The 17,086-nt window shown below is 39.9% G+C and overlaps 1 protein-coding gene across 2 annotated transcripts in view; it reads left to right on the top strand.

Annotated features, from left to right (window-relative positions):
* The window catches only part of TBC1D22A (TBC1 domain family member 22A), a 407,989-nt gene that overhangs the window by 94,868 nt on the left and 296,035 nt on the right, over window positions 1-17,086 (top strand). For both annotated transcript variants that reach the window (XM_069976977.1, XM_069976986.1), the window contains exon 8: window positions 12,679-12,793. In XM_069976977.1, coding sequence (XP_069833078.1) covers window positions 12,679-12,793 — 115 coding nt within the window. The remainder of the gene's footprint in view (window positions 1-12,678; window positions 12,794-17,086) is intronic.

The following is a 17,086-nucleotide window of genomic DNA, read 5'->3' as shown; positions in this document are numbered from 1 at the left end:
TGTAGTGTAGAGTGGGGGTCCTGTATACCTGTAGTATATAGTTGGTGAAGGTCCTGTATACATGTAGTATATAGTTTGTGGGGTCCTGTATACCTGTAGTGTATAGTTTTTGGGGTCCTGTATACCTGTAGTGTATAGTTTTTTGGGTCCTGTATTCCTGTAGTGTATAGTTTTTTGGGTCCTGTATACCTGTAGTGTATATTTTTGGGGGTCATGTATACCTGTAGTATACACTTTGGGGGTCATGTATACCTGTAGTGTATAGTTTGGGTGGTCCTGTATACCTGTAGTGTATAGTTGGTGGGGGTCCTGTGTACCTATAGTGTATTGTTTAGGGTCTGGTATACTTGTAGTGTCCTGTATACCTGTACTGTTTAGTTGGAGTAAGGGGTCTACCATATATTTTTGTGGATCTGTTCTCAAGCAGTTGGCCCTAGCAACCAATCAGATTTCAGCTCCCTGTGAAAATGAAAGTAATTATCTTATTAGTTGCTAAGACTTCCAACTACCATTACTGCTGGGGAGCTGCAACACTAATTATGTCACCTGTGTGTGCAGTGCGGAGATTTTCCCATTCCTTTTTATGGGGTGCTCTTCCCTGCATAGCGGGGTCTACAGCAATGTACTCTGACCCAGGAAGTCTCCCTCACCTTCCAAATCATAGCAGATCCACTTCAGGCTGGGGCTTGCATCAGGGGACAGGACTGTGGAGGTAATCTCTGCATAGCTGTAACCCCTCTCTTCCCAGACAGAGAGCTGCTATACTGTGCCCATATCTGCCCTGCTCATTCCTTCCTGCCTCCTGCAGTCTCTGTCAGCCCTGGTGTTTCCCATCTTCTCCATTACTGTACAGTAACTTATAATATGACATAGTCAGCTGTTTCTAAATGTTTGTTTCATTTGTTTTACATGTTATTCAGAATAATAAATCATTATTTTTGGGGTGTGGAACCAATTGTCTGCATTTCCATGATTTCTTATGGGAAAATTTGCTTTGGTTTAAGAGTGGATTTGGATTACAAGCACAGTCCCGGAACGAATTATGCTAGTAATCCAAGGCACCACTATATATATAAATATATATATATATATATATATATATATATATATATATATATATATATATATATATATATATATATATATATAAATATATTATGCATTGAAAATCTTTACAAGTAGTCCCCCTTGTTGATTTATAAATAAATCACAAAAAAATAAATAAATATAATGCTGGCATTATTTGGTTAAGGTCCATTTGTTTTCTTGCATGTTGTAGAGCTTAGCCGTTTAGTAGCAAATGTTTCAGATTTCATGTACAGTAACCACAGCGACGATTAGGTCCAGTAACAGTGACAATAATCGGGTACTTTAACAGGGATAATGAGCAGGGTAGAAAGGGGTTAATTTAATTTTTTTTTTTCTTCTTTTACAATGTGTCATAGGACTGTTCTGTACTCCTGTCTTTAACACAAGACACAAAAAAGACAAGATCAGGGCTGGAAGGACTTGACAGGACAAGACCCCCCCCCCCTACACACACACATTGAATTCTGCAATTGGCCTATCTGTAACAACAGACCAATCACAGTGATCCTCAGCTGACTTTAGCAGTGATTGGCTCCCGGCTGGTTGCTAGGACATGGTACAAGTTGCTGACTGCATTTTTAACTGTCACTGCTTGAATTCACACAGTGACAGTTCCACTCATTCACGTACAGTGAGCCTCTGATATACATGTATGCGAAATGGCAGCAGTCCAGAGCTGAAATCCATACCCCTGGTAACATTGCCAGAGCTTGGACGAACCATCCAGATGCATCACAAGTGCCATCTTCTGTTTCCGTGGCACAGGCGCTGTGAGGTTATGTAAAGAGACAACAACATCACTGCCTCATTGCGCTTAACATCCATGAGACGAAAGGCTGCGCTTGCAGTACATGATGGTTGTCCTCTTCACGAACAATGTTACAAGACAGAAGTGGATCTCAGCACTGGACTCCATCATGGAGAGGGTTAAATGGCCTGTTGTCATCTTCAGATGTAGCTAACAAATTCAACTTTGCTTTATAAGACACACAAACTTCCCCCATTACTCCCACGTTGTGAATTTTGAGAAATTTTTTTTTGATGTAGGATGTAGGGCACATATTAGATTCTCTGTGCCCAGGGGCGGTCTTGGCATTTCTGGGGCCCCAAGCAAAGTTATGTCTGGGCCCCCCCTCGACACGCACTCCACAACAATAGACTGCTGTGTGCTGCCCCCAGTCGTATATACCCCTTGTGTGCTTCCCCCAGTAGTGTATAGACACCTGTGTGTTCCCCTAGTTATATATAGCCCCCTGTGTGCTCCACCAAAAGTATATAGACCCCCTCTGTGCTGTCCCAGTTGTATATAAACCCCCTGTGTGCTGCCCCCAGTCGTATATACCCTGGTTGCTGCCCCCAGTTACATATACCCCCTGTGTGCTCCCCCACTAGTATATAGACCCCCTGTGTGCTCCCCCACTGGTATATAGCTCCCCTGTGTGCTCCATCAGTGGTATATAGCCCCACTTTGTGCTCCCCCACTTGCATATAGACCTCCTGTGTGCTCCCCCACTTGGATAAAGACCCCTGTGTGCTCCTCCAGTAGTATATAAACCCCCTGTGTGGTTCCCCCAGTAGTATATAGACCCCCTTGTGTGCTCCACCAGTATTATATAGATCCCTGTGTGCTCCCCCAGTAGTATATAGACCACTGTGTGCTCCTCCAGCAGTATATAGACCCCTTGTGTGCTGCCCCCAGTTATATATAGACCCCCTGTGTGCTCCCCCAGTTATATATAGACCCCCTGTGTGCTCCCCGTTATACATAGACCCCCTGTGTGCTGCCCCCAGTAGTATATAGACCCCCTGTGTGCCCCACCAGTAGTATATAGACCTCTGTGTGCTTCTCCAGTAGTATATAGACCCCCTGTGTGCTGCCTCAGCACTATATAGACCCCCTGTGTGCCCCACCAGTAGTATATAGACTCCTGTGTGTTCCCCCAGTAGTATATAGACCCCCTGTGTGCCCCACCAGTAGTATATAGACCCCTGTGTGTTCCCCCAGTAGTATATAGACCCCCTGTGTGCCCCACCAGTAGTATATAGACCCCTGTGTGCTACCCCAGTAGTATATAGATCCCCTGTGTGCTACCCCAATAGTATATAGACCCCCTGTGTGCTCCCCCAGTAGTATATAGACCCCCTGTGTGCTGCCTCAGCACTATATAGACCCCCTGTGTGCCCCACCAGTAGTATATAGACTCCTGTGTGTTCCCCCAGTAGTATATAGACCCCCTGTGTGCCCCACCAGTAGTATATAGACCCCTGTGTGTTCCCCCAGTAGTATATAGACCCCCTGTGTGCCCCACCAGTAGTATATAGACCCCTGTGTGCTACCCCAGTAGTATATAGACCCCCTGTGTGCTACCCCAATAGTATATAGCCCCCCTGTGTGCTCCCCCAGTTGTATATATACCCCATTCTGCTGCACCAAGTAGTATATAGACCCCCTGTGTGCTAACCCAAGTAGTATATAGACCCCTCTGTGAAGCCCCAGTAGTCTATAGCCCCCTTCTGTGCTCCCCCAGTTATATATAGCCCCCCTGTCTCTTCCCCGTTATATAGCCCCACTGTGTACTCCCCCCATTTATATAGACCCCCCCTGTGTGCTCCCCCAGTTACACAGGCCCCTGTGTGCTCCCCCTCCCATATAGTATATAACACAATAAAACGATTATACTCACCTGGGTCCGGGCGTCGCCTCTTCTCTTCACTCTTGTGGCCGCAAGGGTTTTCCCTGCGGTCACAAGAGGCTGCGCTTCCCTTGTCCTGGTGCAGATGCTCCAGTGATGTCACTGGAGCACCGACACCACAAGGACAGAGCGGACACTTCCTGCGGCCACAAGAGTGACTGACAGGAAGGGAGCCAATGGCTCCCGCCCTGTCAGTGCTGCTGCTACATGTAACTGTGAGTGCTCATTACGAGTGCTCATAGTTACAGTTCAGATCACAGCAGCGAGCGGGGCAGCGGCCCTGTCTAGCAGTCTTGAGCACAAGAGAAGAGCGGGGCATGGGGGCCCCCTGGATGTTGGGGGCCCCAAGCGATTGCTTGGGGTGCTTGGCGCCAAAGACCGCTACTGTCTGTGCCTAAAGTCCTCTGATCTGTATGGCCAGTTTTAGTATGCCCATTGAAATGGACGTTGAGTCCCATATTATAATTCTACATTAAGATTTAATGGGAAGTCTACATAATATAATGTATAAAGCATATACAGTACATGCCGTTACATTTGTATGAAAAAACGGCAGGACCACCTAGGTGTTGGAGGTAATCTGCAGGTCAGTATAGGAATTGTCAGTATCTATTAATAATCTTGAATTCTAATGTTCTGCCAGGTTTGATATTTTTCACCTCTTGGTCGTCCACTTTGATAGAAACCGCCTAGAATGTTAATAGATGCACAAAGCAAATAATTATCCGCAGTCACACTTCACACAAGAGAGCACTTATTCCAAATTTTTCTCACCGCATAGTAAGATACATTTTATTTATTTCCCTTTGTGATTGACAGATACATCAGCTTTTGTCATGGTTGATCAAAAGCCTAACCAATCTTTTTATTGAAATGTGCGTGTATTATATTATCAAATATTTCTTGTGGTAGAGAAATAATGGGCTTTTTTCATACATAATAGACCAGGATAAGTTCTTCTTGTTACAGACTATTATTTTTGTCATTAATACTGCATCTAATCTGTTATTTATACCAGAAGAGACAAATGAGCCCTTTTATTTATGTCCTCTTACTGGAATGCCGTTTACTGAAAAAAAACTAAATGTTAGATGGTAAATGGTTATCAATATTTATTTCAGGTACAGCCCAGTAATAACTTACTATACAATCGAATGCCATAATGTAAATGGGGTGACTACTAATATATTTCTTTCTTTAAGGGGAACTCCAGGTAGAGGTAAAAAAAATGAAACTTCTGCAGAAGCATATAACAATACTTACCTATCTATCCCAGTTTTGAAACTAACAAAAATCCATTTGTTTTGGTGGGGTTTGTTCTGTTTTGTGCTTCTATATTTCCTGGTTGAGCAGATGTACTCAGGACTACAGGTTCCAGAATGCATTGCTTTCCCTCAGCTGTTCATCACAATCCCCCACCCTGCCCATTCCCCGCCCAAAGCTGTTGCAGAACATCTAGGCTGTTTTCACACGTTGCAGTTTCATTGTGTTACTGAATTATTTGCAGTACTTTATCATTTCATTGTGGTCCCAACCGCACAGCACGCTATATTCTCTGCCTGTAATGCTGATATTGGAATAAAGCTAAGAACTTTTTAAATAATTTTTTCCCCCTTTCCACACACATATTATGATCAAGCATCTTTGATCTTTGAAGTTGATTCCCACAAAAAGGACTTTATCCGATATTATCTTACATGGGATATACTGTTTATGCCTTGTTTTTTGTGCAGGTGGGATTGGCAGTGCTGACTCTAATCCTCTCTGCTGTTCAGCATTATCTATTGTGTTACTGCATCATTTTTGTGCAAATACTGCAGTACTGCAATGACATTCCAACAAGTGTGAACACAGCCCTAATTTCTCTGCGAAAGTTGAAACACCTGCTGAGATGAGCAGACTGAGACTAGCAGACACACAATGTGAGACAGAGGCATGGAAGATTTGTCTCCTAAGGGGGGATAGCAGAAAGAGCAGGAGACAATGTGGATTGGCACAGGGGCCATTTTTCTTCACTTCCTGGATTTCTATCAGCTACCAGTGTGGCAGAACTGTACAGATACAGTAATACATTGTATAGACACATCTATATAACTTTTAATGTACTTTTAATAGAAAACAATTTTTTCTTATCCGGAGTTTCCCTTTAAGGGTACCTATTATTTAACCCCTTCGGGATCAGGCTAATTTTCATTTTTTTTCCTCTCCGGTTTTAAAAGGCCATAGTGCTTGCATTTTTTCACCTACAGACCCACATAAGCCCTTATTTTTTGTGACACCAGTCGTACTTTTCAACAATGGCAGACTTAATTTTTCCATAAAGTATGCTATGAAACCAGAAAAAATTATTTGAGCAGTGAAAGTGAAAGGAAAAAAAAAAAAGAATTTGTTTTCATTTTGGGAGATTCCGTGTTTATGCCATTTGTCCTGAAGTAAAACTGACATGTTATCTATGTTCCTCAAGTCAGTACGATTATAACGATATGTAATTTTATATAACTTTTATTTTATTTGATGGCTTTTAAAAAAATATTCTGGATTTGATGTTCACTGTGCAACATCAGGAATGTGATAATTTAATAGTTCGGGCGATTATGATCGTGGTGATTCCAAATATGTTAATTTATTTGTTGTTTTTTATAAAATGGGAAAGTTGGGGTGATTTTAAACTTTTATTAGGAGAAGGGATTTTTTTTATTAATAAAAAACTTTTTTTTTTTTTTTACTTTTAATCCCCCTGGGGGACCTCTATATACGCAGCACTGATCTCTCATAGAGGTCAATGCTGTTTATAATACACTTCTCTGCTGATCATTGTCTTTATAACATATCTGCAATATCTGCCCAAATCAGCTTAATTGGGCTGATAATTGCCCCGTGTAATATGACCTTTAGGGTGCGTGCAAGACAATTCCTATGGGCGGATGGCGGAATCTGCCTGTGCATAGCAAGCAGTCTATGGCACTGGAGGAGATGCGTACGGGCAGGAGTGGGGGCAAGCGGTGGAATCCATGGCAGGTTATCCACGCAGATTCGGTAGTGTGCTTGCACCTTTACTCTTGAGTCTCCTCTTAACAGATGATGTTGAAGTGTAACCAGTACTTGATCTCTGTGAAGCATTTATGTAGGATCTAATCTGAGGTGCTATAATTTGTTTTTTTTGAGGCTGGAAACTCTCATGATCTTTTGTTCTGCAGCAGAGGTAACCCATCGTCTTCCTTTTATTAAGCAGTCCTAATGAGAGCCAGTTTCATTATATCATTTGATGGTTTTCATAATAAAGACTATTAACTGCCCACAATTTATTAAGTTGTCATATTTTTTTGTGTTTTTTGTTTATGCATTTTAGGTTTAACAGTTATCAACACGGATAATGTAAAGTTCAGAGCATGTTATCAGTATACTATATCACTGATGGATGTTTCGGTCAGAACAAGACTTTTATCAACAGGGTATACTATGTACATGAAACGATAGGTAGACTGTTCTAACCTGCTTAGGGGATGATGATGGTGGCTGGAGAGTGGGGAAGGTGCATGTTGGGAGCATTGTGTGCGGGTGAAACCACACCAGCATGTAATGTTCAATAGCTGTTGGACATTGGATGTGTAATACCACACACTGATGAAAAGAGTGGCGCAGTTTAGAAGAAAGCAGCATTTTTTTTTCTTTTTTAATCCTGCATAAACTCTTTAAGGTAGGGATTTTATTTTATTTTTTATAACATATCACTGGTTTAAAAATGTTAAAAAAACATAAAATATGCATGCAAGGCTTAGTCAGGTATTTTGCAGAAAGACTGATATGTTGCACTCATTCTTCCGGAGCTTGAAACCTTGTGACCATTCAAATGTAATTACGTCTGCATTGCCTCGTGTTCTGTAAATCTTACTGAATTCATGTACCACAGACTGGCTTAATGGGAAATCACATTCTTATTAAATGTATCTAACCTTTTCCCAGACATGCCAATTTGTCTTTGCCTCTATCTACCCTGTTCCTTTTTTTTTCAGCTAGTAGTGCGGCACTTTTTATGTAACATAAGCTTTAGAAGTGAAATGGATTTTTCTCTCTGTTCTGTGTTAAACTTCACTGCTTTGTCCAACTCAGTGGAGCTTGCTGACTATTCGGATGACCTTTGGGTTGCCCTGAGTGTAAAAAAGATATTTTATGTTAAGGCGTCTTTGTTAAATGCTATCTTTCACTCTTTATATCAATCACAGGCACATTGAATGTATTTGAAACATCACATTTCTCTTATGTTTGCTGTCCTCTGAACTCTACACTTGTCCTCCTTTCTCTAGTCCTACTTTCTCATCCTAAAGTCTGCCATCCTTTCCTGCACTAAATTTCTTATCTGTTCAGGACTGTGAAGCAAACAGTAAGTGAGCAGTGCCATAGATAAGTGAACTTTCATTTGGAATTCTTGCTGCAGCCCATTACTTGCAGTGATATTGGGGAAAGCAATTAATCATTTAGGCTGTAATTATATTTACCTGCCAACACGTGTATAAATACTTCTTTTATCTATTTGTATCTTAACCTTAATGTACATAATGCTTCTGAGCGATAATTGCTGGCATAAAATAATGATGAGATACATATGGCGAGAGGTGATTAAGTTTTAAGTATTAAACATTCATTAATATTAGAGAAAGTAATATGTTTTGGAAAGATGCCAAACAAGTTTTCAGCTACGCATTTACAAAATAACAACTTGTGCCAACTTCTCTTATTTTTTTTTACACAAATGTTAAGCTGTTGGACACATTTCTATTTTTGATCACAGCATGTTCGTCTTTGAATTTTGAGTATTTATTAAAATACCTATTTTAGAATGCAAACAAGACTTTTCCTCTCCTTATTGGATTAAATATATAGATTTTCAAAATCCATTAAAATAGAGTAAAAATAGTATTTTACAGTAGAAAAAACTTCTTTACTCAGATGTGAGAGCAATAAAGAAAATTGCCACTACATTCTCGCAGGGGCATTAAAATCCGCTGCAAGAATGCAGGACTATAGGCTCTAATGGTAATGAGTATTGCAGCGTGAAATCTGCTGCGAACTTGTTATGTGTAAATCTACCCTAAAGGGGTTTTCCGATATCAGTATAGCTCATCAGTCAGTGGTGAGTGGGGTTCCCACCTCGGGCACCCCCCTGCCAATCAGCTGTTAAGTGGCCACACTAGACGGTGAACAAGTCAGAAGCAGTTTTTCTCCGTTCACTGTAGTAATCTGTTAGTGCAACTAATCTACCATTAGGCTATGTTCACACTACCTAAAAGTACGGCTGTTGTTTCCATCGGCAACAACGGCCATACTTTGTGCGGTGTGTAACATAGCCTATCTTCTATGTGATTCCGGCCGGAGCGCATACACATCGTATATGATGGGTGGGTGTTGACACTCTATAGAATGGGTCAGCCAAAAAATGTGCTTTGGCATCACCAAAGTTCATCCTGGCACCATATCACCCGTGTGGACAATGATTTATAAAAACTATTTGGCGAAAATATTTTTCTTTCAAATCAACTGGTGCCAAAAAGTTATATAGTGGTGCCTTGTATTACGAGCATAATTTGTTCCAGGACCGGGCTTGTAATCCAAATCACTCTAAAACCAAAGCAAATTTTCCCATAAGGAATCATTGAAATGCAGACAAATGGTTCCACACCCCATAATATAATGATTTTTTATTCTGAATAACAGGTAATTTAGAAAGCTGGATATGTCATATTATAAGTTACTGTAGAGTAAAGCCAAGCAGCATGTGGTTTATAATGTATAGTAAGTGCATAAGATTGAAAAAAATAGCAGCAGTTTGTAGAAACAGGATGTAGATGCAGATTCCCATAATACAGGAACGGAGTACAACAGGCTAGAATAGAGAAGCAGGGCTGCTGCCAGAGGTCTGAGTGGTCACATCACTGCAATGGGGAAGGGGGGGGGTGTTCAGCAGAGTGTGAGTGCAGGCACATTATAGCAGCAGTGTGTATAGCTGAGTATGAGTGCAGGCATATTATAGCAGCAGTGTGTATAGCTGAGTGTGAGTGCAGGCACATTATAGCAGGAATGGAGAGAATGGGAAACACAAGGGTTGACAGACTGCAGGAGCATGAAGAAATGAGCAGGGCAGATGTGGGCACAGTATAGCAGCACTCTCTGTCCGGGGATAGAGGAGTTACAGCTATGGAGAGATTACCTCCACAGTCCTGTCCCCTGATGCAAGCCTCAGCCTGAAGTGGATCTGCTATGATTTGGAAGGTGAGGGGAACTTAGACCCCACTATGCAGACCATGCCTCACTCCCCCTCCCACCCAAGTTAAAATTTTGAAGAACTGTGAGCTCTTGCAAAACGCTCTCAATCCAAGTTATTCCTAAACCAAGGTACCACTATAAAGATTTTTAATTTCTTTTAAAACGTCTATTTAAAAATCTTAAGTCATCTGACACAATGTTCTGTGCTGATTTTTCTGTCCAAGACAGAAACTGTCCAGAGCAGGAGAGGTTTTCTATTTGGATTTGCTACTATTCTGGACAGTTCCTCTCTTGGACAGAGATGTCAGCAGAGAGCACTGTAATAGAAAAAGGTAACAGCATCCAGGCGTAGTAAAGTACAAAAAAAGCAAATGCTTTATTCCATCATGGCAACATTACAGCAGCAGCAGAGAGCACTGTGTCAGACTGAAAAGAAAGCACCATTTCCTTCAGGACATACAGCAGCTAAAAATGACTGGGTAGACTGGAGATTTTTAGATATAAGTAGATCACAAATCAATATTACTTTCTATAACCACTTGATTTGAAAGGGAAAAAAAACGCTGAATAACCCCTTAAATTACAAACTATTTGTCCAGTTTGTTAGTGGATCAGCGTCATACTAATCAGTCATTCCAAACAGAAAACAGTGCAACAGTGGTTCATTACAGTATCATTCATATATAAAATACCCCTGCAAGTCAGGGGACACTTTCAAATATGTAATACAGAAAGAAACTGTTATCTTGTTTTCACACACCACAGAAAACTAGACATAAAAAAACATAAATATAGTTTTATGAATAATGCATAGAAATATGCAGTTTATTTTGAAATCGTTGTGACTTAGCATATTTAGCTCAATATTACATTTGAAGGTGAGAAATCATTTTAGATGCCCATTATAGTTCTTCAAGTGGAAAAAAATAAGTTAAATGATAAAGCTTGAGTGTTGTCTGAGCTCTGGCTGAACTGCACTGTCAGTTTATGTAGAACATAGTCTGAGTCTGCACTGTGGGGTTTATACTTATTATGCAATTTGACTTTTATTCTACTCAGTATGTGCAAAATATATCTACAAGAAACCTGTTACTTTCCACCATTCTGTACAGTTTTGCAGAACAGTTTCCTTCAATATTTTATTTAAAGTTTACCAAAACATTATACCAATAATGACAACAGTTGTTCTACTTTTTTTTAAAAAATAAAGCAGGTTTTTTTGCTTGGTTTTGAATTACTGATAATGCTTACAGTTGAATAGTACCTCTAGTGATCTTATGTTCACCTCGGTGTGTTCCTTCCTAACTTCCTAATCCAGAATTACCCCCCCCCCCCCCAACTTATTTATTTGCTGGTTACATACTCTATTAATTTCAATAATAACAGGAAAAAATGCAGTGTGAGAGGGGCAAAGCAGAAGGTGTAATATGAACTAGAGGGCTTGTAAAAAGGGGCAGCTGTACTAAATCTGTAACATGTCAGACTATAAAAAAACAGCTTGCTATGGCAGTATTAAGAAGAAAGAGAGGTCTGTAATGACTAAACATTAAAAGATGAGAAGATAGCGACCTCCGGTATGAGGCACTGTAGAGGCAGCATGCTTCTTTTTAGGGAGTCTATACAAGGAGAAACTACCTGTTCAGGTCCACAACAAAAGAGCACCTACCTAGACAACCATTTCTTTGCTTTGTAATGGCAGGGGTCAGGAATTTTAAAACTGCTGTCTGCTGATGGTTTCTTTTCCTTTTGAAGAAAATCTTGGTCTGTCTAAAAATCACCAGTCCATGTTTTAAGACTCTTTTAGGTAAGCCAATAGGTCAGTGTGTCAGAAGCATGTCAAAAGTTTTGATTGGTCAGGGTCCAAGTGTTCAGACCTCAACTAATCAGGAGGACGAGGCTGTTATGTGATCTGGGTGGCCACATAATGCAAGTCTCTAAGGCGTCCAGGTCAGATGGACACAGTGGGGAGAGGGACACTTAAAGGAGAAGTCCAGGCCAAACCTATTTTAAATTATATTTTAGCCCAACAAAAATTATACAAGTTCTCAATATACAATAATTAGGGGTAATGCGTGTATAGTGCAGGGTGAGCTCTGGTGCGGAATGGGAGAGAGACCACCAGGTTAGTGTGACATGTGAATCATCATCCCGGTGGTCCATCTCCCCTCCCTGCACCAGAACTGTCATTATCTGGTAAAGGGATACAAGGGGCAGCGTTGAGTCGGGCACATGAGGAGTGCAGCACCTATAGTAATTAAGGACCTCTTTGCCCCTATATGGTTTTAAGATTCCCCCCCGCCGCTCTCACATGATAGGTATGCTCTGAGCCATTATATATTAATAAGGTCCCTATTTAGTATAGGCACCTTTGTGCAGTCCCCATATAGCGTCAAGCCCATCTGTGCCCACAACCATTTGAGTAGCCTAAAAGTGTTATTGTTGAAACATTAAATATTAGAATGTGGTTAGTGTCAAGCTATAGCCTGGCGCAGCAGTGTGCTTTACTCCCTGGTCTACCAGAAGATCTGACACATAGACTCTAATGAAGCATATATGTCTGACAACTATTTTTTTGACATTATTGCTTTAAGTTATTTATGTCTAAATAAAGTAGTTGGTCTTTTATATTTTTCAGATCTTTGAAAGGATTTTATTTATCTGGGCAATTCGACATCCAGCCAGTGGATATGTTCAAGGGATAAACGACCTTGTCACACCCTTCTTTGTTGTATTTATGGGGGACCATGTTGGTAAGTTACTTCAGGAACACAACTGTTTTTGTCTTTTTTTACAAGTTCAATACTCGGCCAAGATAATGGTATAAAATCCTTTCTCATCTTCATAATAATTTGAACACTAATGTCAGAAATGATGATGCATCGTCACTGTAGCCAGGTATTGGTTATCGTGATCATGTCAAGTATTTATCAGTACTGTGTATATGTAAAGTGAAAAAAAAAAAAAGAAAAATGAAAAAAATGTCATGTTACGGCAAAGTGATACATTGTACCTTTTATATATTGGTCTGTGCTTCTGTAATGTAAAAACATGCTTTTATTCTCTAGTGCAGAGTGTCAGAGGCTTTCCCAGTGCTGGGTGCTGTGATGTCTCCTGGCTCCCTCGCCCATCCCTGTCGCTGCTCGATCGACAGTCAGCTAGAAACTCAGCCTGTAGTAAACTAAATAATAAACTTTAGTCCAAATGGCCGAAAAGAAGGAACCTATTCTTTTGCCTGCCTTCATAAATCTTTTCTACGCTTTTATATCTCAAACCATTGGAACTTACACACTCTATTACACATTGTGACAGGAGAATTTTTAGAGGACAGAATTAAATATATGAAACTAAAGATTTTATAATTGCTGAGCTTTAGTTTTATACATTACCATCTTATATTGGTGATTGTCTTCCTATAAGGGGATAAAAGTAATGTGGTTAGGATATACATGATGTAGCATCCTTTGGATGCAAGTACTTTTTAGGTCCCAATATAAACTATTAATAAAAATTTCAAATATGGAATAGTAAATAATAACATAAGATGTTTTAATACCACATTACACTCCTATATATATATATATATATATATATATATATATATATATATATATAAAACATCCAGTGTGAAGTGCACTCTGATCAGACCGGTGAAAAGGGTGCCAGCAACCGAATCCACGTCTCCCCATAAATACTCCCAAGAACTCTGCAGCACAATCGTATAGTGAAAAATCCCAAAACACATTTTGGATTTTTCACTATATGGATGTGCTGCAGAGTTCTTTGAGTGTGTGTGTGTGTGTGTATATATATATATATATATATATATATGACTCTATATACTGTACACACTGTGTATGTGTCTCGCATATGCATCTTGGGTGCTTTGGTGCAGGATAAGACATATCAATATTTTAGTAAATTCCTCTATTCTAGTGGATATAATTCCATCATCATACATCCATTCTATTGCAAGTATTTCACATGGATAAAGCGGCAGCGCGGAGAAACTGGTGCCATGGTCCTTTTTTCTTGAATCTTGGCCTGGTCTCCTCGTACGGCGCTGTTCTATTCCTGGGCACTGGCCCGGGCTGAGGCAGTGGAGGCGGGCCGCCCCCAGCTTAATGTTGAAAGTAGAGATGAGCGAACCTCGAGCATGCTCGAGTCGATCCGAGCCCGAACTTTCGGCATTTGATTAGCGGTGGCTGCTGAAGTTGGATAAAGCCCTAAGGCTATGTGGAAAACATGGATATAGTCATTGGCTGTATCCATGTTTTCCAGACAACCTTAGAGCTTTATCCAACTTCAGTAGCCCCCACTAATCAAATGCCGATCGTTCGGGTTCGGATGGACTCGAACCCGAACCCGGTTCGCACATCTCTAGTTGAAAGCTGTCAGTCAAGCTGGGACATGGATGTGAAGTTAAAACACTCAGAACTTCAGGACATTGGGAAGTGCATCATGGCACTTTTCACCAGTGAAGAAAAGCCTTTTTCTACTTACTGGTAACACAGACAGATATATGAAAGGTACCATATATCTCTTTGCTCTTACAGCTATCTAACAGTGTCAGCACTTTAAAGTGAATCTGTCAGCTGTGATTCCATTTCAAAGTATGCTAACAATGAAAGGTTTGAAGGTACTTTCTATATAATTTTTTTAATACATTACCATTAAAGCAGCATGGCAAATTGTCTTGAATTAATGGCGACAGCAAATATTCCTGTATTTGCATATGCATCTCTTATGTAGATGTATGTAACTAACTTCCCTAGTTACAGTCTAAGTAAAAACTCCATGAAGTCTGATCCTACAGTCATCCTCGCATTCAGTTGTCATCATCTATGTTGTTTGTAGGTTAACAAGACAATGACAGAGAAAGTAGAGCAATAATATGGGTTCTCTTTGTTCTGTGAACGTGAATACCTATAGATCTACATAGGAGCTGTAAACAGCAAACAGTATGGGATTTTGTGCTGTTTTTTAATTTTTTTTTTTTAATTTAGATGCTTTAAAGCAATAAAAATGATTGTAATTGTATGTATACCTTTTATACTTAGTAGCACACTGGGTTCTAGCGGCAGTCATTTCTAAGTGATTCTATACTTTTAACACTGCGTATGTTTTATGAATTATTTTTTTGTATAAAAATGATTCTGCATGTAAAAGCCAGGCTCAATGTGTATGTCCTGTAGTGATATCACTATATTTATTTTCTTAAATCTGCTTGCTCATTTCAACATTGTCATTTAGGGGTACCCCGGAGGGGAAAAAAAAATGTTTTAAATAAATTGGTGCCAGAAAATTATACAGATTTGTAACCTCTATTTAAAACACTCAAACATTCTGATATTTATCAGCTACTGTATGCCCTGCAGGAAGTTGTGTATTCTTTCCAGTCTGACATGATGCTCTCTCTGTGTCAGGAACTATCCAGAGAAGTTTGCTATGGGGATTTGCTGCTGCGCTGGACAGTTCATGACATGGACAGAGGTGTCAGCAGAGAGCAATTGTGTCAGACTGGAAAGAAAGCACCACTCCCTGCAGGGTATACAGCAGCTGATAAATACTTGAAGGCTTGAGTATTTGTTTAAATACAAGTCATTTATCAATCTGTATAACTTCCTGACACCAGTTGATTTAGTTATTTTTTCTGTGGAGTACCCCTTTAAGCTATCCACATTATGAAAGTATCAGATAGCTAATTGCTAGCCAATCTTCCCTTTTTAGGAAACAAGTAGCTTCATGTATATACGGATGATGTAAGGCACAGCTGCTGTTTTTCCCATAAAGTTTATGTTGTCTAGTGATAAATAGGAATTCCCAAGGACGCTTCCGCCAAAGTTTATGCTGGGAGGTATAGAAAATGCCTTTGTGGTTGCCCATTTCACCTTTCCCTGACTTGGGATGATTACACTGTGTGGTAATGTCATGTTTAGTGTTAATAGAAAAGGGCAAGCTGCCCTTGAGTTTGGATTTGCATGGAAACACCTTTTTTCTTTGTTTCCAATTCCTGTTTCATTGGCGGTCTATTCATTGCTAAGCAACTAATGAGAACTACTGCTGCTTACTCCCTAATCATCTCTTAAGTAGGGTAGAGGCCTACTCCTGAGAGTGCTTGCAGTTTTTGCCTTTTACTCCCTCATTTGACAGATAATGAAAATGTTCTTAATGATCCTAGAGCAGTTGGATCTCTGTTGGAAGACTTTAGAGTTGTTAATTGAAATAAGAAGTTCAGCTGAGATGTGATTAGAGAATTGATATTCCATGTTAAATAGACCATTTAATTAATGTGGTAAATAAGTTTGTCTTAACTACTTTGCCAGCAACTTGCATTGTAGGACCCAAGTGACTGTTAATGCAGTAGCATCTGTGTCAAGATCATAGGTGAACACAAATACGTATTTATCTTCTCACCAAATACAAGAGGGATTTCTTTACACTGTTTAATAATTCGTAGTCTTTTCTCCTTTTTTTTCATTCTGGACCATCTACATCCTGAGTACATTGATCACTTAGTGTACTTTGACCCTATCTGTGATTGTAACACCTTTAATTTGTATTGTATTTATGGTTAATGGTATCAGTTTATAGTATAGTTGCAGAAAATGGATTTTAATTGGTTTACATTTGTTTGCGAGGCAACTGATGACCCTGTATAAATACTGCTCAAAAATAAAGGGAGCACTAAAAGACCTTATCCTAGATCCCAATGAATGAAATATTCTGTCTGCTAATCTTTATAGATTACATAATGGAATGTGTTGGGAACAATAAAACATAAAAATGATCAATGCAAATCATAATTAATATCCCATGGAGGTCTGGATTTAGAATAATACTTAAAATCAAAGTGAAAAATCCAATTACAGGCTGATCCAACTTCAGTGGAAATGCCTCAAGACATGGAAATAAGGCTCAGTAGTGTGTTTAGTCTCTACATGCCTGTATGATCTCCCTACAACACCCAGGCATGCTCCTGATAAGGCGGTGGATGGTCTCCTGAGGGATCTCCTCCCAGACCTGGACTAAACCATCAGTCATCT

This window comes from Dendropsophus ebraccatus, chromosome 1 (genome assembly GCF_027789765.1).
Source record: "Dendropsophus ebraccatus isolate aDenEbr1 chromosome 1, aDenEbr1.pat, whole genome shotgun sequence".
Classification (NCBI taxonomy): domain Eukaryota; kingdom Metazoa; phylum Chordata; class Amphibia; order Anura; family Hylidae; genus Dendropsophus; species Dendropsophus ebraccatus.
Note: the sequence above shows the minus strand (reverse complement) of the source record. Positions and strands in the feature narration are given on the sequence as shown.